General features: G+C 39.1%; 1 protein-coding gene across 9 annotated transcripts in view; it reads right to left on the reverse strand.

Annotated features, from left to right (window-relative positions):
- The window catches only part of NRG1 (neuregulin 1), a 1,111,365-nt gene that overhangs the window by 37,102 nt on the left and 1,052,439 nt on the right, over positions 1 to 21,824 (reverse strand). For all 9 annotated transcript variants that reach the window (XM_045992965.1, XM_045993010.1, XM_045992973.1 and 6 more), the window contains one exon: positions 5,258 to 5,387. In XM_045992965.1, the coding sequence (XP_045848921.1) occupies positions 5,258 to 5,387 (130 nt within the window). The remainder of the gene's footprint in view (positions 1 to 5,257; positions 5,388 to 21,824) is intronic.

Consider the following 21,824-nt stretch of genomic DNA (forward strand, 5'->3'; position numbering starts at 1 on the left):
TGTTTTTGTGTCTGCTCTGCATCCCAGAATACAGATGCTGGTCTAGCTACGCAAGTCACTGTGTCTCGCAGAAAAGCTTGCTGTAGCCTCAGTGCATGTTGGTATATGGAAAAGACTCCATAAGTGATAGCTATGTTTACAGAATCTCCTTCAAGTCATTCCCGCCTTTTCTTCTCCTTCTTTTAATTTTCATTACCATAATAATCAGCCTTGCACCCCTTGGGATATAATCTTTCTAATTGGTTTACTATTTTAGCTACTTCATTTTTCTAAACACACTAACTTCCCAGGGACCAGAGACCATGCCTTCCATTTTCTCTGTGTTTTAAAAAATGCCTGGCATAGAAGTAGTTGTTCTATAAACAAATGTTTACGGTTTCATTGAGTTTATTATAACAAATTTGTTGTGACTTTATCTCCTCCAGTTATGCATATTTTTATAGGCCCTTATATGCATTACACAGCTTCATAAAAATGATATAAAATCGTAAGCTCACGTTTAAAGGCAACTCCCATCTTCCTAAGTTTTGTGTTTGTTTCTGTTTTTAATTTTTGCTTATAAGGAAGATAATGGTCAGAGATATGGAATGATCTGTCAAATGCAAAGTTATAAAGCTACCTGGCAGCCCTCCCAAACCAAGTAAAACTGTTAATGATAAGTAAAATGAAGAAATAGTTCTTGGGGCGCCTGGGTGGCTCAGTGGGTTAAGGCCTCTGCCTTCAGCTCAGGTCATGATCCCAGGGTCCTTGGATCGAGCCCCACATTGGGCTCTCTGCTCTGCAGGGAACCTGCTTCCTCCTCTCTCTCTGCCTGCCTCTCTGCCTAGTTGTGATTTCTCTCTGTCAAATAAATAAAATATTAAAAAAAAAAGTTTGTTTTTTTTTAAACATGCTAGCATAGTCTGTTAAGACAGGTGTATGTATTTACCTAACGTCTACAGAGAAAATGTCATACTACCATTTACTTTTTATCATAAGGAAAAAAAAGTCTTGCTTCCCCAGAGTTAGAAATACTTGAACAGAAATGAATTCATTTAATTTCATGGACTCCCTGGGAAGAAATTTGGAGAACATATTCACTCTATACTGTGCATAAAGACATCACCCGGAGAGCTGAAGTGAAAGGGCTCAAGACTGTTCACCAAAATTGGTGGTTAAGACTCTAGTCCCCTGGGGCACCTGGGTGGCTCAGTGGGTTAAAGCCTCAGCAGGGAGCCTGCTTCTTCCTTGCTCTGCCTGCCTCTCTGCCTGCTTGTGATCTCTCCCTCTGTCAAATAAATAAATAAAATCTTAAAAAAAAAAAGACTCTAGTCCCCTCATGGCAAAGCCACATCTGTCCATGGGACAACATAATGGGTTTATAAATATGGTCTGGTATAAAATCATTTTTAGATTAAAAAAAAATCACATCAACATCTTCCAAAATAGTTCTCTACTGAAACTATTCAGAAGAATTGATATACAAGAACAAGGGGAAAAGCAAAAAGGAAAATCTGGACATCATTTCAAATTGTCTTGTTTCTTTCTTTTCTTTTTTTTTTTAAGATTTTATTTATTTACTTGACAGAGAGAGATCACAAGCAGAGAGAGAGGCAGGCAGAGAGAGAGAGAGGGAAGCAGGCTCGCTGCTGAGCAGAGAGCCCGATGTGGGACTCGACCCCAGGACCCCAAGATCATGACCCGAGCCGAAGGCAGCGGCTTAACCCACTGAGCCACCCAGGCGCCCCCAAATTGTCTTGTTTCTTTGAACCATGCGATCACACAGGGCATCAAATGGTGAAAGATGGAATGATTCTTCTCCTATCTTTATGTGATCTGGAATAGTAACTATTTTTTCCCCAGGATAAATTTAAATTACTATGGAGAGAAGAGCAATATAAAAGATGAGAACCACTGCTGAAATTCCCATACAATCCCCAGGGGGATGTCCCAAATAATCAGCAAACCTCTCCTCAGAGAAGTGTTTAACTGTTACATGGTTAATCCATTTGGAACACCTTGTTCTAAGTGGAGAGACAGTCTTCTACTTCAACTCCCAAGAAGACAACAGTGGATTAGGTGACCGGAGAGACTTGGAAACTTCCATGCTTGTGGTGTTTCTGAGTCATGGGATAAAGTTGATTTTGAACGATGTGGCTCATGCTTCAGCAAAATGTTTTGCTTTTGCAGATGGACCATATGGAAACTATGAACTGGCTTTGTAACAGGACCATGATGAGCCAATGTAGCATTTTTTTAATGTTTTCTGTCTCTACTCATGTGGTCTAATGAACAGTATACCATCAAAAGACATGGTAAATTATGTGCCTTTGTTTCAATCCTGAGTAGTGATTTTTTTTTTTTGTTAAAGATGTTTTTAATACAAGGATTAAAAAAAAAACCACTTTCATTCAACAAAAAAAGCCTGAAATACTCTGGATGTTAAATATATTCTAATTCTTCCCTCAACGTACTGGCGTTCTTTGATGCTTCAATAAAGACATGGTCCAAAAAGGGTAAAACAGTTATCAAAATCATAGGTGTCTAAGATTTTCTTTCCAATAAGATCCAGTGATAAGGTTTTTAACACTTTTCTGAGAGATTATAATTACCAAAAAACCCCAAAAAACAAAAAACACAAAAAACCCCACCAACCCAACCTGATAAAATTATGATGCCAATTTGCTGAGAAGTGGAAGACAAGCATAATCCACAGACAGTTAGCTTGAGAGCTACAAAGTGTTCATTCATGGTTTGCTGCTTTAATATTTATTAGATGAATAACCAACATTTCACTTCAAGATTAAAAATATAGCAAGTATTTTTTTCTGGATTGGGCTTAAAATTTAATGAAAAACTGGAGGGTGAAAAAAATTACGGTTGTTGGCACAATACCAAAATGGAACAAATGAACAGCACTTATGTGATTGCGTGTTTTGTGTAGGACGTGGGAGGGCTGCGGAATATAGCTGAAATTAATATGTGGAAAATCACTGCACTGGTTCCTTAGAGGTATTCAGAAACTATCATATGCACTCACGCAGCTTGTAAATCTTTGCAAAGGCTATGATGAAAAATGATCATGTTTCATTACTATAATTAAAATATAGTGGTCTCAGATGCTTTTCTCAAGAAGTAATCGCATGAGACATAGATAATCTGGGTGCCGTCGTTTAAAAAGGAGGAGAATTTACGGACCTATAATTTCATTTTTTTTCTCCAAAGAGATATATTAGAACATAATTTGGTGGTTTGCCCAAGATTATGACAGAATAACAAAATTTCCCCCATGTGATAAATGAGCCTCCTAATGTACAGATTATAATTCTCAGCTTCTGTTTGTTTCTATTTCGATCGGAGTCAACCTTGGAAGAGATTATATAAATTTCTTCATCCCAGTTCAATATGATAAATATGGGGGTGCCGTGTTTGTGTTGTGTTCACAGCAAGTTAGCAGAACCAAAGACCAAAACTGACCAACTTCTATTCTTTACTATAGATATGTCAGTTTCAATATACTTGTGATCAAAAAGTGAATCTCTAGGATTACTGTTAAACCAATAAACACTCATTGTCACAGGAAGTAATCTGGACCCGGAAGAAATAATTTTCTACATGCTCTTTCATTTTCACCTTGCTTTGAAATTTTGAAAAGGCCTTTTTACCTGTGAGTTTTATCTTGGCTTAAGGCTATAACCTATCACTATGAAAGAGATGTTTAGTAACAGATTAGATGTCTATTATGCGATTCTTAGTCTTGTTAAGTTGCCTGTCTTCATTGATAGAATCAGCTACCCACTTACCAAAACTCGTCCTCTCTTAGAGCCCCTTTTGCTCTTTTATAAGAAGAGCTCAAAAAAAAAAATGCTTTTGAGGGAAGAAAGTGGTTCCAGGAGGTACTTGTTCATGTGTACTTAGTACCTGAGGTCCTACAAGACACCTTACAGACAGCCCTTGTCTAGAACAGCACAGGGCATGGCAAAACATTCCCTCCAAAATGGTACTTTTTGTTTGCTGTTATGATTTTAAAATATGTTACTTTAATGATGTCCTTTGTAACATAAAAAAAATAAAAGGTTTTCTTAGAATTGGCACATAAATATTTGTATACTATTTATATGATGTAAAGGGGAAATGGCCTTCTTTCTTATTTCTTGTGCCCCCTTTCCTTTGTTCCATTTTGCGAATTGCTCTATTAGCAGTTCTGTCTCTGACAAACTTGCTCTTCCTTGTCCCCGAGTAAACCACAAGCTCATGTTCTGGAGTAGGAGGTGGTTTTTATGACGCCATGTTTTTTTCCCTCCTTTATCATAACCGCAGCTTCTTTAGAACAATGAGACACAGCCATCAGGCAACTGCAAAATAAATAGGTGTTTTTCACCATCTCAGTGGGACGTCCGACTTTTTTTTTTTTAACCACGTCACATTATATGCATTCATGTCCCACTCACAGCTTGAGTATGAAGAGGAGCCTTAAAAGGCATGGCACAATAAACATGTGGTTTTAATAAGACCTACTAATTTTAACTGCAAGGCTTAAATACTGAATGTACTGGTAATATCATTGTTTCATTCGGCCTGTTAAGAAAGAATGACTGTGATCCTTCCTAATGGTGCATCAGCTCCTTCAGGTCACTGCAAAGAGCTCCGGTCTAAATATATCTCAAACAACGGTAGTGCAGGAAAGGACACTCTGCCTGCTACACGCAATGATGGTCCACACACTAAAAGCATTTCCAAACATGCAATTTGGGTTTGTTGGTTTTTTTTTTTCCCCCATTAGTGAGATCAACCTAAATTCCATTTTTAGAATAGTTGTAAACCAATAAGCTAATGCCAAGTGTAACAGATGCGTAGGTAAAGAACCTTCTGCCCTTCGCTGCTTTTAGCTATTCATTTTGGAGATGGTCACTGGGGTAAAAAGGCACATCATCTTACAAGCTCCTTCATATGCTGCATGGAGAAGGAGGTTTCGGAAGTTCTAGGTCTCTATGATATTTGCACATCTCTTCTAGGTACCAGTGAGGAAAACCACAGGGAAAGCAACTTTATAAATATAAAGGCACAAAGAAAACTGAAAAAAGCAAAAAACAGTTCCGGATGTAACAAAGGAGATGACAAATGGTGTGAATTTTTCGAAACACTCTACAAATAAAACAGCATTATTCAACAGGATGCAACAAAATCGGGCAAAGAAGCAACAAGACATCATGAGATGTGGAGTCATCTGAAAGAAGCGGAAACGGACATAAGCCACACAGAGGGTTTCTTTTCTTACTTGCACAAGTATCTTGAGGGGTTTGAAAGGTCTTTCACCATGAAGCACTCGCCTCCATTCACACAGAAAGTTTTCTCCTTCTCTGCACACTTTACAAGATGGCTTGTCCCGGTTGTAGATGTTGACGTAGCTGGATAGAAGATAAAGAAGGGGAAGGTTTACATGTGTCTTTCCCGCTTCTCAACAGTCTTTAGTCTTACAACCTCTTCAAAGGAAGAGTTCACATAAGGCACGGCAGACTTCGCTACACTTTCAGGTTTAATAAACAACAGCAAACAAGTGAAGCACTTTCTGGGTGTAATTAAATGGAACCAAATTATCAAAGGGTAAGCACAGTTACTTTAATTAGAATGAAATAGGAAAAAGGCTCAGCATTTCTTATAACCAGTATTTTATCTTCTCAGGAAGTTGGAAAAGAGAAGACCTAAGGCCAGTAAGTAAAATAAATTTTTCAGGCAGGCTCAAATATAATGATATAAGGTCATGTCAGTACAATTCAAGTTCAATGTCACTTTTGAATGGCAACTACTTATTTATTTTGGAAATTATGTTTTAAGTGTATATTTGGCCTTATAGTTTTTAGATTTGTATTATATATATATAGATATCTATATATAGCGAGAGATACAGATATCTATATCTATAGCTGTATCTATATATATAAATACGGCAAAGAAGAACACAAGGTGGCTTATTTGTTCCTAATAAAAAATATATATCAGTTGAATATATATTAACATACAGATCAGGAGCCATTCTCTTCAAAATTTCTATTCTACTCTGAAGAACACTGTTCAATGTCTGACTGCCACCATACTTTTGAGGAAATGGAAAGAGTCTAATAATTGTTGCAGAAGTAGAACAGCATGACAAAAATTCATCCATTTTGAATCAGGAGTAGACACTGATCTTAATTTGTATTAAGCTTGATATCCTCTTGTCAAACCTCAGGTATGTGAGAGCAAAGTGAAAATGAGGGCTCCACCATCAAGCACATGGATTAAATAAAGCCAAAGCTCTTGGTCCTGAGACTCAAGGGCACTTCATACCTGAACTTCTCCCCGCTTACACCCTTGCACACATTGTAAGCAGGGCTCAGTCTCAACCCAAAACAGTCTAACTTACATCATGTTCATGACCGGTACTATCAGGATGAGAAGCAAAAGCATTACGGTAAGCCAACAAAAATCCCATTGACTTTTTCATGAAAAAGAAAAAAAAATATACATGTATCTTTAGACAAAAAGTATTCCTTGGCTACTGACTCACTCTTAGTAATTTTTAATTCCCGGACTTCCTTCTCAATTTCTGTTTCACTATTTGCATGTGAAACTCAGGTGCCCTTTTTTACTTTTATTTGACCTCTCATGTATTTTTTCCCCCCATTTTCTTTGGCTTTTCTTCTTCATTTCCTTCATAAGTCCCCATTTTGTTCCGTTTCATTTTTGACTTCTCCAGTTCCGGTTTTTACTCTAGTTGATAGAAATACTCAGGGTGTGATTACTCAGTTTCCGAATTACATAAGGCCTTTCTTGCCTTGCATTCTCCCATCTAGGACATGTTTTGGGGCCATTCATGACTCTCAGCATGGCTTTCAGAGATAACAGCAAAGACAAGTCAGACTGAGTTGCACTCTGGAGACAGGTCTGGTTTGAATTCCATCTTCTACTAGTTCTGCGTCTTTGAGCACATCACTTAGCCACCCAGAATGCAATATTCCCAATTTGAAAACAATGATAATGGTACTCCTGCAGGATTTTTGTAGGGATCAGAAATATTCTAGGTAAGGGAACTGGCACAAGCCTGGCACTCAATGGGCAGTGGCAGGTATGATTACTGGGCAAGTAGGGAAGGTACTTAGTCAATCAGATAAGAATCTTGACGATGGAAATCTGGGAATTTCAAAGTTGCATGTTACTCTTGAATCATTATTATGAATAATGGAGAACTGGGTCGATTTTTTTATTACTCCAAAGAAAAGTCCTTTTAATATGCATTTCAAGGTATCCTTCGGAGATCTACCAACCAAAGCAAACGAACTTAAGGAGAGGAGGAATGCGGTGATTTCACACTGTCTTATCAGTCCACTCTCACCTCTTTGTCAGGTAGAGCGCAATGTAATCGGCATCATTTCGTTTCATAAAATCATGGAGTAGACATTTCTATCCACCCCACAACGTATCATTTGAATCCAGTATTAGATCTTCATGTGAAAAACTTGGGTGCTGTGTATTAATATTTCCATCCATAGTAATTGCTTTTAAAAGATTACGAGGAGAAAATCTGCCTTAAATGTTAAAAGTTTTGTGCTTCAGACTCTTAAGTGCTGACAGGGTACTGTGGGATGAGGAATTGGGCCGGGTTCCCTTGCTGCCCCAGGTGACAGCGCTGAGCGGACCACCTGCTGTGCGCTGTCACCAGTCATTCCCCCAGAAAAACTCTGGTCCTCCAGCAGACCCCAGTGGTCTCTGAATCCCTGACAGGTTGCCAAGGATTACCCTTCACCCAAGCCGAGCAGCAAACACTGCACTAGGCTCTTCCAGAACAAATCCTGAGGCTTTTCCTAAAAACAATGAAACCCCCATTCCCCGCAAGAACAGACACTCCGTACATATTATAAAACTAACAATAAAGATTCACAGTGATAGAAGCAACAGATAAATACATCATACCTATTCCTTGGACTTTAAGATAAGTAAGATTGATAACTGTATGTTGAAACTAGAAATAATCCCCCCAGTCCCCCGGAAGGAAAAATAAAATAAGATGAAAGCAGAGAGGAAGGCAAACCGTAAGAGACTCTCTAACTCTAGGGAACAAACTGAGGGTTGTGGGAGGGACGTGGGTGGGAGATGGGGTAACTGGGTGATGGGCCTTAAGGGGGGGCATGTGATGTAATGAGCACTATTATATGCAACTGATGAATCACTGAAGTCTACCCCTGAAACTCGTAGTACAGTGTATGTTAACCAAATTGAATTTAAATAAAAAATAAAAAGAAAGGAAATAATCGTCCCTTTTTTTGGTTTTTAAAAATATTTCCCCCTGAAACGATTTTCCTTTTCATGCTATCCTGCAGCACCAAGTTATGACACCTTCATTTGAAAAATTCTTAGATCATCACCTGAGGCTAGCAAGGGGATATCTGATGATTAAATGATTCTTGGAGGAAATTCAGTAGCAACTATCGTATACGATCACAGACTATTGTGCTTATTAGCACTTCTGTCCTTGAGCCGCAGCAAGAACGAAAATGATTGTGGAATTGGAAAGCGGTAATGAACTCCCAGGTGATGCTAAGTGTTAGCCGACTGGGTACAGCTGTTCTGAACCGACAGCCAAACGCAGGAATAAGTTGTAATTGTCAGAAGAATCTGGGATGGAGATGCTGATACATGAACCCTTCAGGTTTTTGCCAGGTTTCCTTTTATTCTCCTTATTTCAATGCAGTGCACAATCTTAAGCAGATCTATAAATTTTGCAGTGAAACCCTTCCTCCTTGGCTTACACATGCTCTATTGCTAAGTCAGTTTCCATTTAGGAGTTCTGCCAGAAATTAATGAAACAGAGCAGGTTCTTAGACCTAGCTATGGAATGACATTCTTTCTGGGGGAGCTGGGAGGACTTTATCAGAGGTGGAGCTAAAGGTTGCGTGGGTAGAATGTGTTTCGATATATAAAAGATGACCCTCACAGTTGTCCCTGGAAGTAGGCGAAGTAGATCCCACTCATCTGGTACTTAATAAACCCAGCCTCTCACCACTTCGTGACTAGTTTATTATAATCTGGGAGTTTGCCACCTTCTCGTAAGTTGCTAAATGAACAGCCATCAGGAACTGCAAAATATGAACCCACTACCTTTATGCTTGCCATTTATATGAATACTTTGTCCCAAACACACTTTCCCTGAGATGTGAGCAACTACAATATTACAAGGAAGAATGTATAAATAAAGCAGTAACTTGTTACGAGACAATGAAACACTCTGGAGAGTTTCACTCTTGACCTGGTCTCTCCTGGCACATAGGTCAGGACTAATGATCATCCCTGGAGAGGCTGGACAGTTCTCTGACTTAGCCAACAATTTGGAGACCAACATCACCATTCACAGACTCCCCAAATCCTGCCCCACACAGTAGGGTTCCCTTCTTTCTAGCCTGCCTTCCTTCTTTCCTCCCTCTCTTCCATTCTTCCTTCTTTCCATCATTCCTCCCTTCCTCCCTTCTACAATTCTTCAATGATTGCCTATTACGGGCAAGACATGGAGATAACAACTAGAGTTACAAGGGATAAAAACTGTAAGACTGTGAACAATTCTTCCTAAAAGGAAACCTTTATCGATAAAATGTAGTGAAATGAGTACTGTAGTTAGCTAAGAAGATTCAGGTCCAAAGCTCAGTTTGACCCATTACTCTCATCCAGCTAAACTGCCTCAGTAAATTCAGCTATAAAATGTGCTGTCACAGGGTTGTTGGAAGTGTGATAAAATATTTTGTCAGCACGCAAATATATGGTACTGCTACTATTACTAGTGGTATAAATGTGGAACAAAGAAAAGCAAAAAACACGTCTGTTCAGAGTCAGGAATTACAAATAATCAAGCCTCAAATGTTCTTAGTATATTATTCTTCTACAAATTATGAAGAGAGATTGTCTAATTTGGAAAAGGTAATCATGGCATGATTGCAAGGCATGAAGTACATATAAATAGTCTACTCTATTTTAACTGTATTAAAACCTCTTCTTAATAACTAATAACCACTAAATTTGCCTATATGTTAAGTTGAAGAATAATCTGAGTTAAAAGAACACGGTCTTAAATGTGTGATTATTTTCAACTTCCAAGACACACGCAATTCTTTCATATTTCTGACCAAAGTTCCAAGTTACTGACTCAAGTGTAGTTGTAATATTGTTAATGTAACAGTTTCAAACTATAAAATACAGAAGAACTGTGTGACGTTCACACTGTATAGGACGCAGTATAGGCTGTTTATAACGGGACATTCTGGAAGCCATACGCTACTGCACACTTTGATAAATACGCTGTAAAAATCTGGGAAGTAGCTGGGGGGAGGTGGGATTGGGAGAGGGGGAGCGGGCTATGGACATTGGGGAGGGGAGGCGAACCATAAGAGACTATGGACTCTGGAAAACAACCTGAGGGTTTTGAAGGGTCAGGGGTGGGAGGTTGGGGGAACAGGTGGTGGGTAATGGGGAGGGCACGTTTTGCATGGAGCACTGGGTGTTGTGCAAAAAGAATGAATACTGTTACGCTGAAAAAATAAATAAAATGGGAAAAAAAAATCTGGGAAGTAATGAAGTGTTCTCTGTTCATCACTAAATGTTTTCCCACAGAATCACACAGTATTTCCTGTAGAATGCCAGGAGCTCTCTGCTCAAGGCTGGCTGAAAAGAAAACAATTCTAGAAAGGATGGCTTACTTTCTTGCTTCCTTTAAGTGGTGTTTTCCTTATCAGCAAAGTAGACTGCACTAACAGAGCAGGGCCATTACACAAATGCAAATTGCTGATAAGAAGCTACTCTATTCTTCTTTGACAATTAGCAGGGATTAGCACAAGTGTGTGCTATTTACCCCAAGGAGCAATCATTAGACCCTGTCCTCCCTGAGTGAAGGAGTCCTTCCTAGCAGTTTTTAGGACAATTCTTAACAATTTCCTTGCAGAAAAATTTAACTAATTCTATGCAGTTTTCTCAATGAAACACACATTTTAACAATGTGTATATTCTAATATGAAACTGCCAATCACTACATTACAGGTTTGATTTTCATTTTCGTTCTTTTTAAAACATTATCTGTGATATCTTTAATGGCTCTGTGTTTAGAAATCTGCATGTTTTTGTGCTCTTTGAACTCCCAGTTTAAAGGAAAAAAATCTGAAATTATTATTGTAAGGACCTCTTTAGCCAGAGCGCTTCCATCCGTTAAACAATAACCTTGTTGTTTAACCCTTCAACTGTCCCTGCTCCCCTTCCCCCAGGGGACTTACTTAAAAACAAGTGCCAGAAACCAGCCCCAAGTAACAAAGCCCAAATACAAGGGTGGGTCAGGCCAGGTGGAGACAGTGGGGGGATGCATACCGGCTCCCTAGTTACCAAGGAGTATGGGCCCCGCCCTTTGGGAGCCAATTCTAACCAAGGTGATAGGCTAATTCAAATATCTACCAGGGCAAATTGTAATTCAATTGGTCACCTAGCATGACTGTGCAGCTTTCTCTGTGTGTTACAATTTCATTGGCCACCTGTGTGTGGCCAGGCCCAACCACATGGCCTTTGCTTCACGGTTGCCCTCCCTGTAAGAGGCGTGGCCGCGAACGTTTGGACTGATTCTTGACGCTTGGTGCGGAATAAAGCTTTGCTTGACCTTCACTTTGTATCAGTCTCGTTCCTTTAATCACGGACCTATTATTGGGGGACCTAACAATTATTATTCTTGTTTGGAATACAGCTCCTTGCAATTAAGTGTGAGAAGCACTTTGAACTCCCATGGGGGTGGGGGTTGGGGGGGTTGGGGGAGGGCAGAATGCTTATGAGACTCCTGAAAGGAAAGCTCTGGAACAGAAGCTGAGCAGGAAGTACTGGGCCATCTCATGTAGCTTCTGTTGATGACTAGGGAAGGAAGGGGGAGTCATTAGCTTTCCAAAGGAAAAGTCCAGAGCCTGACTCAGAAGTCCTGAAGCACTATCATTCTGGGCTGGCCAGTTTTTTGAATAGTAATTCAATCCTCCGCTGAATGGCAAATAAACTGTTGAAGAGGAAAAAATGACAAGAGGTGATAAAAAACAAAACAACAGAAAAGCCCAACCCTATGCTGGCTTGTAGTTTTCCCAGAGGGAATACAGTGATTTAAAGTAGCATACCATTTCCTTGGCCTCTCCTCTACTGAACTCTGCTGAATAACAAAAAGGGAAGCCAGAGAAGGCACCATGAGACCATAAATGAAACCAGAACTTTCTAAAGTAGAATTAAGGCATCTCACTTCACAGACCCACAAACTTGGCTGATAAGCTAGATGTGTCAGAGGTTCGCAGACTACCCACAAGGTAAGAGTTAATCCGAAGAACAAGTTGGCATCAAGGGCCAATGGAAATTAATTGGTATAAGTGATGAACTTGGGCTTTTGCATCATTTAAACACACATAAGAATGGTGGAGAAGAAAGAACTTTCGTATATCTTATAATCTATCCCATATTTAAAAAGAGGGTACAAATCATCTCCAAAGAATAGTTCTATGACCATAGAAATTTAATAAAATTTCTGTAGCAAAGAATTCAGAGGTGCACAGCGAAAGGCTGCCCAAAGGTCACACAAGTGAATTAGGAAATGCTTGCTTTCTGTTTTGTTAAATGTATATTGTAGCTTAAGTAGGTTAATAAGATTGCCTTTAATTCCTCTCTGTCTTACAAGCTCTCTGCGCAGATCCTATTATTTCTTCCTTCTTCAGCAGAGTGAAAAGTGACCTTTGGGTGTTTCTCCTCATAAAACAAAATTATAATTTTTGTTGTAACACTGATGTCATTTGTAGCTAAACAGAAAGCAGATTCTAAGTTCCCAGCAGTTGCTGAGCAAATGATTTGGTGTCACTAGATAGTGTTATCCTTAGAAAAATAAAATTGTCAAGAGGTTATTTTCAAACACACAAGTTGCTATCTTTTTTTTCTTTTTCTCTGACAGTGCATTTCACTCATGATACAATGTAATCACAGTCTACTACTTCTTAGAGCAACATCACAATGACAGATACTTTATAGGATGTCATAGATTTTGTAAAGAAGAGGGAGTGGGGAGTCTCTTCCCACAGTGGGCCATTGGCTGGTTGGAGTTACAAGAGAGCTATGTTTCCTTCCTCACAAGGCCAATAATCTTTCCTTAGCTAATAAGTCAACTCCAGAAATACAGTTCTGCTACATACTTTTTAGTAATCACTCACTGTTATGTAAGTATAAAATTTCCAAAGCTGAGAGTGGACAAACTTTCAAAAGATTCAAGTCCCTTGAATCTTTTCCCATCAATATCTATTCTAAAGGAGTAAAATCCATCCAGCCTGCAAAGCAAATACTAGCAGTCCATTTGACTGGCTTAATTTGGTACATCTATAGATCTCCTCAGGCTAAAAGTAGAAGGTGTACATTCTTAACTACACACTGCATTTTCTACCAGTATCAGTTTAGTTGGGAGAAGGTCAAGTCAATGTAGAAAATGTTAACCTGTCAATTAGAAAATCAGTCACAAGTTTGGAGTACTAAGCAAAACAAATCAAAACAGAGTAGACTGATCAAGGATTCAGTTATTCAGCAAGCTGCTGAAATTAACATGTGACATTTAATGACATAGGTTAATTTATTCATCAACTAAAATACATTTAGAAATGAAAGCAGATGAAAGGTCAGAAGATAGAAACTAGGAGGCAAATTAATTATCTTATTCAACAAATCTAAAAAATCATGGCATAGCAGATGATAAAAGTCATGTGGTCATCTCAATAGATATTGAATCAACATTTGATGAGGTTAACCATCAGTTTCCATGAGACTATCAAGTATTATCTGCCATATCAAACCTGAATTTAATCAAACATCCACATACAGTTACTAATTTGCAGCAAGTACAGAGGTCAGAGGAATAATGAAAGATACATCATGGCCTACAATTAGCAAAACGCAGACCATGGAGAACTTTTCTGGGGAAACAGCTTCCCTTCTTCAAAACAAAACTGAAGGAGGATAAACAGACAAAGAGAGGTAGAATTAGAGACAGATCAAGAGGATGAAAGAAAAGAAAAATCCCAAATAGGGACATTTAAAAGAGAGTTAAGAGACATGTAAACCATTCACCTTGCATCAAACTTGGATCCTGATTCAAACAGCTTTAAATGAATGGTATTTATAAAAGGAAATCTGATCACTAATTAGATCATTAATATTTCTATGGGGTTATCATCTTTTGTGGGTGTCAAATGTACTGGGGTTAGTTTAAAAACAGTCCTTAGCATTAAGAGATGTATACTGAAATGTGTATATATTCGATGATAACATGTCTGGAATTTGCTTCAAAATAGTAAGAGGGAAGGGAAGTAAGTCTGACCAAGATGAAAAAAAACAAAAACGAAACCAACCCAGTAATTGCCGAAGTGGATGATGGCTACATGGAGATTCATTATTCATTATTTCCTGTACTTTCGTATGTTAGCATACATGCTTACCTGTACATTAAATGTTGAAAGATACATTTATGTATGTTTAAATTATAAATGAAAAAATCAATTTCAGGTTTTTTGATACACGATAAAGTAGAATTGGGGATGATACTCTCTATCACTTAAAAAGATCTACTTTTAGCAAACAATTCAAATCATACTTAACCCTGAGACTCTGGGAGAGCTTTCCATTAATGTAAAGATCAAGCAAAGTTTATTGATTACCAATGCTGTTATTTAACGTGCTCTGAAAGTTCTAACCAATGCAACATGTGAAGAATACAAACAAACAAACTGCCGTATAACTGTAAGACATGAGAAGAGGAAATAATCATTATTCGGCAGTCATTAGTAAGTGAAAAAGTTGCAGCCAAGACACTAGGACTGATGTTTTTCTTTTTTTTAAGGATTTCATTTATTTGAGAGAGAAAGAGAAAGAGAGCGTGCACAAGCAGGGGGAGCGGGAGACGAAGAGGAAGGATCTCCGCTGAGCCTGATGTGGGGCTCCATCCCAGGACCCTGGGATCATGACTTGAGCCAAAGGCAGACACTTAACCGACTGAGCCACCCAGGCGCCTCAGGACTGATGCTTTTCTAATCTGACTGTACCATATGCCTGTTGATATGAAAGAACCCATTAATGATAAAGAGTATCACAGTTAGCCTAAAATTTGGAAGTTACACAGACGCTCAGGGCAGGAAGGTTCCTAAAATTATGGAAGTATCTTCACGACAGGAACAGATTTCTGCCAAAAGTTTTAAGAAATCTCAATTTTCAGTGTTTTGCATAAAGGAGCCTCCATAAAGTGCAGAAAAGGCGGGCTCTGAGCAATGCAGACACGATCTTCCAAGTGTTTCTGGTTTGAGCCAGACCCTTTGATGGGGGGTCTGGAATATGAGAAGCCTGGGTGATAGTCCTTGGGTGGTACCTGGGCAGCCTTAACCCCCAGCTGCACACCGCTACACACCATTTAGCCAAATTCCTGCCTTTCTGCATTTGGCTGATGGTTGTGGACATAAATGGGCAGATTCTGTTTCTATAAACACCACATTTTCCTCCCTCAGGTTAAAGCTTGCTGCGCATAAAGGAATTAAGCAGTGAGAGCGTGTTTGAACATACGCATCTTGCTCTGTACCACTTGGCTCATTTCAGTCCATAATTTTCTCAGAACTCCCAGGAGTGCCTTGTTTCCAGGTTCATAATCAGAACAGCCCAACAGCCCTCTCTGTAACATGATGTGTTTCCATGTGTGGCCACAGTGTTTAGGTTCCCAGCATAAATCCTACGTAACTAGATATCACATGGGCATCTAACTTTATTCAACACCGTTATTGTTGTTCATACGTGACCAATATGAATAACGCAAGGTTTCCAAAAACATGTAACTTTAAATGCTTAATCTTAAAAAAAACAAAAACAAAACAAAAACTTGCTGCCCCGTCCTCCCTCCCCAAAGGACTAGCCAGTCTCATAATATTTAGTTCATAGCAGGTATCGTTTCTCTAAAGAGCAGTACTTTTTTAGGTTACAGATGGGGGTTGTGGGGGAGGTAATATTACAGGTAAAGCCTTTGCCTTTACAGAAACTGGGCCAAAATGATAAATTAGCCCTGACTCCATTATGTCTAAAGGAGCTTTCCTTAAAGCCTTGGGGTTTTTGTTTTGAATTTTGTTTTGTTTTTAATTTCTGGGCCTCTACCCTCAAACCCAATAGGCACCTGTTTGTCTACCGTTGACATTGGTTGTTGTTGTTCAACAGGAGGGAAACAGACAGGTGTGCATGTTGAACTCTTTTCCCAAAGTACACAATTATTAAAAAAAAAAAAAAAAAAACGGGGCCATATGTTTAGTGTCTTACGATCATCATCTGGCCTGTTTTATTATACATATATGTACAGATGTATGTATACATGATTTGGTTGTTGGGAAAACTGTGGAAATCATTCTGCTTATAGTAAAACTGAAGGGCATGTTGAAGCACATCGTTAAAAAAAGAAAAAAAAAAAGAGTAGAGGTCAGCGTTTTATCTAGGCACGCCTGGCTATTTCCCTGCATTGCCAGAAACGGAATTTTAAGGTCCACACATAGGATCTTAGATATAATTTATTAGCTTTTTTCGGTGACGATACATCTATCTGTGTATATGGACTAACAAAATACCTCCATCTCCCAGAGCTATAATAATTACATATAATTATTATATAAAATACACATAATAAAGAGCTGAGGTCTTCCCCCTTTTATTTTTTTTTTTAATTTTTAAAATTTATTCATTGAAAGCAAAAGAGAGAGTGAGAGCAAAAATAAGAGGAGTGGGGAGCGGCAGAGGGAGAGGGAGAAGCAGACTCCCCGCTAAGCTAGGAGCAGGTCTCCATCCCAGGACCCCAGGATCATGACCTGAGCCTGAAGGCAGATGCTTAACTGACTGAGCCACCCAAGTGTCCGATCTTCCCCCTTTTAAAACATAAACCATTTCTGTAGATGCTGCAGGTATGTGACTAAATACACATCTTCGTTCTTTCCATTTATTACAAAGGTGCCTCACACCCAAACACTGATCAGGAAGACAGCTCAAAGCAGGGACTCATGGCTGCTCAGCGTACCACCTGGAAGGGAACCACGGCTCTACAAGACCACCACGGACAACCCCAGGCAGGCAAAACCAGATCCCAAACCGGGTCCACTTTGCCAATTCAATCCCTTGCATTGTCATACAATTCCGGGAAAAGAATTAAGTGTCTTCAGCTGAGATCTGTCACTTTTCCAAAAGCTTTCAAGGAGCCCAACACTTTGCAGTACTAAATGGTATATCTAGTAGGAGTCTGCATTGCTAGTTCTGTTCAAACGGGCATTGCCAATACTAGTGAGTAGTGAATTTTCCAGTTCAGTGGAATCCAGTGACTACAGAATCCAGTGACTGCACCACCAGAACGAGGAGACTTGTGCAGGGTCAGTTATGGTTCCGAACCCCACCAAGGGAGAGCGAAGAGATGGAACACAACTTCTGGTTCTATTTCAAAGCACAAAACAAAGCCTCATCAGGCCAAAGAGATCTTGTTAAGGGGAAGGAATCAGACCTCAACCTTATTCTTCATAAAGTCCTGTTTTATTCATTCCTGTTTTATTCATCTCCTTAAGAAATCCTTACCTCTGAAGAATTTTGAAATAGAAAACACTTTCGTTAAAAGAATCAGAGAATTTTTCTTCATGACCCATCTTTTTGGGGTGCTGCGGGCTCAGTCCCTGAATGTTAACGGTCTCTGAACTGAGATCAGTCACAGGCTGAGCGCTTTTCTGTTGGAAGGCTTCCTTCTTCTTGGTCCTTGATGCCTAATGTTATATTAAAAAACTCTAGTACTTGAATTTTTCTTAAGGTATGAAGAACTCAAAAAAAAAAAAAAAAGTATGAAGAACTCAGGGAAGTGACTCACTGTTCTACAGAGATCACACAAGTCCCTGGAATTAAATGTGGATAATATAAATGGATCTTAATCGGCAGACAGATGTTAAGAATTCAGTGATCCTTCATTAAGGTATCCTGTGATCCCCACCCCGATTTTGTTTCCTAGGCTTTTGTCACTCTAACCAATTAATATTATATGTTAATTCATTAGCTAACAGAATACTAGACTACATGATTATTCTTGAAAGCATTTTAAGCTCAATTTTATTTACCCTTTGTCACATTTCAGCCTCCAAATACCAGCTTGGATGCTTTGTTTGCCTGTTTTCCTTTTTTATTTGTATGTTTGTTTGTCTTCAGGATTCAAAGACCATTTTATCTGTGAAATATTTTAGTTGTCAATGATGAATTTCAGTTGTTCAAAGGTGGACAAGCCAACACATGGAAGAACAGATGGAAATTATAAATGAAAACACGGTGTCAAAATATTTCTTTTAAAGTCAGAACTAGGCATTGGTAAACCCACAGTACTATCCACTAAAAATGTTGGCCAAAAATATATATAAAAAAAAAATCTTACCCATGCAAGTCAGAAAGCAAATAGAAAGTAGTCAAACGGTGGATGTAGGGGGCAAAGGAGAGAACAGGAAGGATGTTGGGTCTCTGAAATCCTAGTACTTCTTGGGACCTAGAGAGTCAATTTGAAGTTCAATTCAATTAGGTATGAGATGCTAGTTTTGTGATGTAAACAGGGCTGTCATATCCCTGAAAGATTAAATTTAAGTGATCTCGCAGGATGGTTCATTTTAACTGGAGAAACTTTCTATGCTCAAGGTGATTACCTGCCTCCATTTCTCTTTCTTCCTGTTGAATGCACCACACTCCTTGGGCTGATGGGCTGGGAAACTGTAACTTATCGTGAAGTCTAGCTTCCAATCCTGACATGAAGTTAGAGTTTCCAACACAGAACTATAATCACATCAACATGGCCATAAGGAAACGTGTCGAAATTGAAAATGTCTATCGACCTGCAAGCTGTTCTATGGGCAGGGTGATCTGTTCAAAGGAGAATCCCATTCTGGAGATGGGCAAAGTATGTGCGCGGGTGGCGGTACAAAGAGAAAAGGTGAGTAAGCTAGGAACTGAGTCATGCATGGTCTTCTAATTGGGGGGGCCAGTGCTCCATGCTCTAGACAATACTGACGACCATTTCAGCAACTCTGCGAAAGAAGATACGAAACATCCAAGTCTAGAGGTAATGAATGTATCAGATTTATTAAAAACTTTGCTCTATTTTAGAAGAAATTCTAACTAGGCAGACCATGAGGTCAGAACAAAGTTCCACCCGCTCTTAGATCAGAGAACCATGGGGGCAGAGGTCCAGACTGAAGAAATCTATCACTATCATAAGCGATTACAAGAAAGACTGGGGATCGCTCTAAAGCCATAACTATCCTCAAATGGTCAGGAGCATTTTATAATCAAAATAACAAGAACTGCCTCCATGCTCGGCTAAATCGGATGACTTAATAAGGTAAAATGACATGTTCAAAGTGAGATGAGAAGCAATCATTTTAAGGGGTCGACATGGATCGGTACTGAGTCCAAATATGGAACTTGCTCTGTGTGCATTTCCAATTCCCAAGGCATACTTTAAAATAGGAAGCAAGTGCTTTAAAAATTATTCCAAGGTTGAAGAACATTCATAGTTGCTGTTAATAAGGCAAAGCATGTTATTTAAGTTCCCTGTCATGCTTCTCTCATCCCCAACGTCCAACTCCTTTTGTCAAAAAATAGTAACAATAATAACAAGTGGACCTGGTTATCATCTTGTATAAGGCTATGAACTCTTTACCGGCAACGCCCACTATATATAGTATCCCAAAGGGAAACTAAATTGAAAGATGAAAAAAGGTGGTAACAAATTAAACAGGACTGTCATTACCTGCGACAGAAACTGCATTTTTCTGTCCTAGGAACAAGAAAGTCAGAAATACGATCTTGATTCCCTCCCATGCTGAAACTGAGGTCTACAAGAACACTGTTTGGGGCGTGGTTTCCACAACAGGCGGGAGACTTAGCCATCCGAATCACTGCTGGCTCACCGAGAAAAGTGTAAGTAAAAGGGCCATATCTGGCTGACTCTTGAGAATTCTCCTACCCAATATCTGACTTAGTGTGAAATCTTAAAAAGTAGTGCCATCTTTCTGGGAACACAATAATGCTTCTGCCGCCTTTCTTATTATAGAAGAAATAAGTTTATCCATTCTTTTTTTTTAAATGAACAAATAACGTATTGTTTGTTTCAGGGGTACCGGCCTGTGATTCGACAGTCTTATATAATAACCAGTACTCATGACAAGACACACCCTCCCCAATGTCCATCACCGAGTTACCCCAAGGTCTACCCATTCTTAATAGTCATATTTCTAGGATTATGACACATCATAAATTATATCCCAATGAAGCTAAGCATTAAAGATCAAAAAATACATTAAACAGGCTCACCACTACCATTTCTACTGGGCATGCTATTTACCATGTCCTGGACTTAAGGAAATCTTCAAGATAGGTAAAGGACATGAGAAGCAGAGCAAGAAGACCTTTTGTGACTGCAGACATGGAAAAGTTCTCTGCGTATTATATTTTCTTCTTAAGCATCTTCCTCTTTTTTTTTTTTTAAGACTTTTTTTGGAGACAGAGAGCAGCTCAATGCGGGTAGGGCAGAGGGAGAGAGAGAATCTCAAGCAGACCCCCTGACCAGCACAAAGTCTGATGCAGAAGCTCCAGCTCACCACCCTTGAGATCTCAACCAACACTCGGGCACTTAATCGACCGAGCCACCCAGGTGCTCCAGCATCTTCCTCTTTATGCCATAAAAACCATTTTCTCTGGTAATCTTGTTGTTTGAGGTAAAATCATATTCATCTAGCCCAGCAGGCATTTGGCATTGATAATGTTTGCCATAAATTATAACATCCTATCTTCTCCTTCTTTTCTTTTTCTTCCTCCCTCCCTCGCCCCCCTTCTTTTGGAGGGGACAGCTGGGTGGCTCAGTGGGTTAAAGCCTCTCTGCCTTCCGCTCAGGTCATGATCTCAGGGTCCTAGGATCGATCACATCGGGCTCCTCTGCTCAGCAGGAAGCTTGCTTCCTCCTCTCTCTCTGCCTGCTTCTCTGCCTACATGTGATCTCTGTCTCTCAAATTAAAAAAAAAATCTTTTAAAAAATGTTATTTTTAGATGAGGTATTCTTAGCAGAAGACGGGAAGCCACTGCTGTTCAAATCAACGTTTTTTAAGTCTTAAACTCCGGGGGAAAATGCTCCGTCCACATCATCTAGTATCCTGTTGTCTGTTTCAGAATAACACAGTTATCTTCTCTGTTAAGCTTTGCTAAGAACTAGAAAGCTAAACCAATCCTAAGTAGTTTAGTATACATTTGGGAAGTTATCAGAAATTCAGTTTGGCAGAGCACCTGGCTGGTTCAGTCAGTGTTGGAGCATGTGACTCTTGATCTTGGGGTTTTAAGTTTGAGCCCCATGTTGGGTACCGAGATGACTTAAACATAAAATCTTTTAAAAAAATTGATGTTATGTAACAATACTGCAGGGATTCTATTTAATCTCCCTTCAGTTGATCCCCATTTTCTTTTTCAAAATTATTTTTAAATTAATTTTTATCTATTAATAATTTCAAAGTTAGAAAAAACTACCTTATTTCTTTATGAAGCTAACAGAAATTGTGCATGCACATATTATAAATGCACTTACAAATATAAATTTGCTGAGTGATACACATCACTGGGGAGCTATGGCAACAGGAACTATTCCAAACAAAATGCTAAATTTAGTTATGATCCCTGCACAGTATTTAATATTTGCACAAGATCTGTGATTGACCTCAATGCAATGTTAATGTCACTAGATCCTTTAAAAGTTGATTGTACTC

This window comes from Meles meles, chromosome 2 (assembly GCF_922984935.1).
Source record: "Meles meles chromosome 2, mMelMel3.1 paternal haplotype, whole genome shotgun sequence".
Taxonomy (NCBI): domain Eukaryota; kingdom Metazoa; phylum Chordata; class Mammalia; order Carnivora; family Mustelidae; genus Meles; species Meles meles.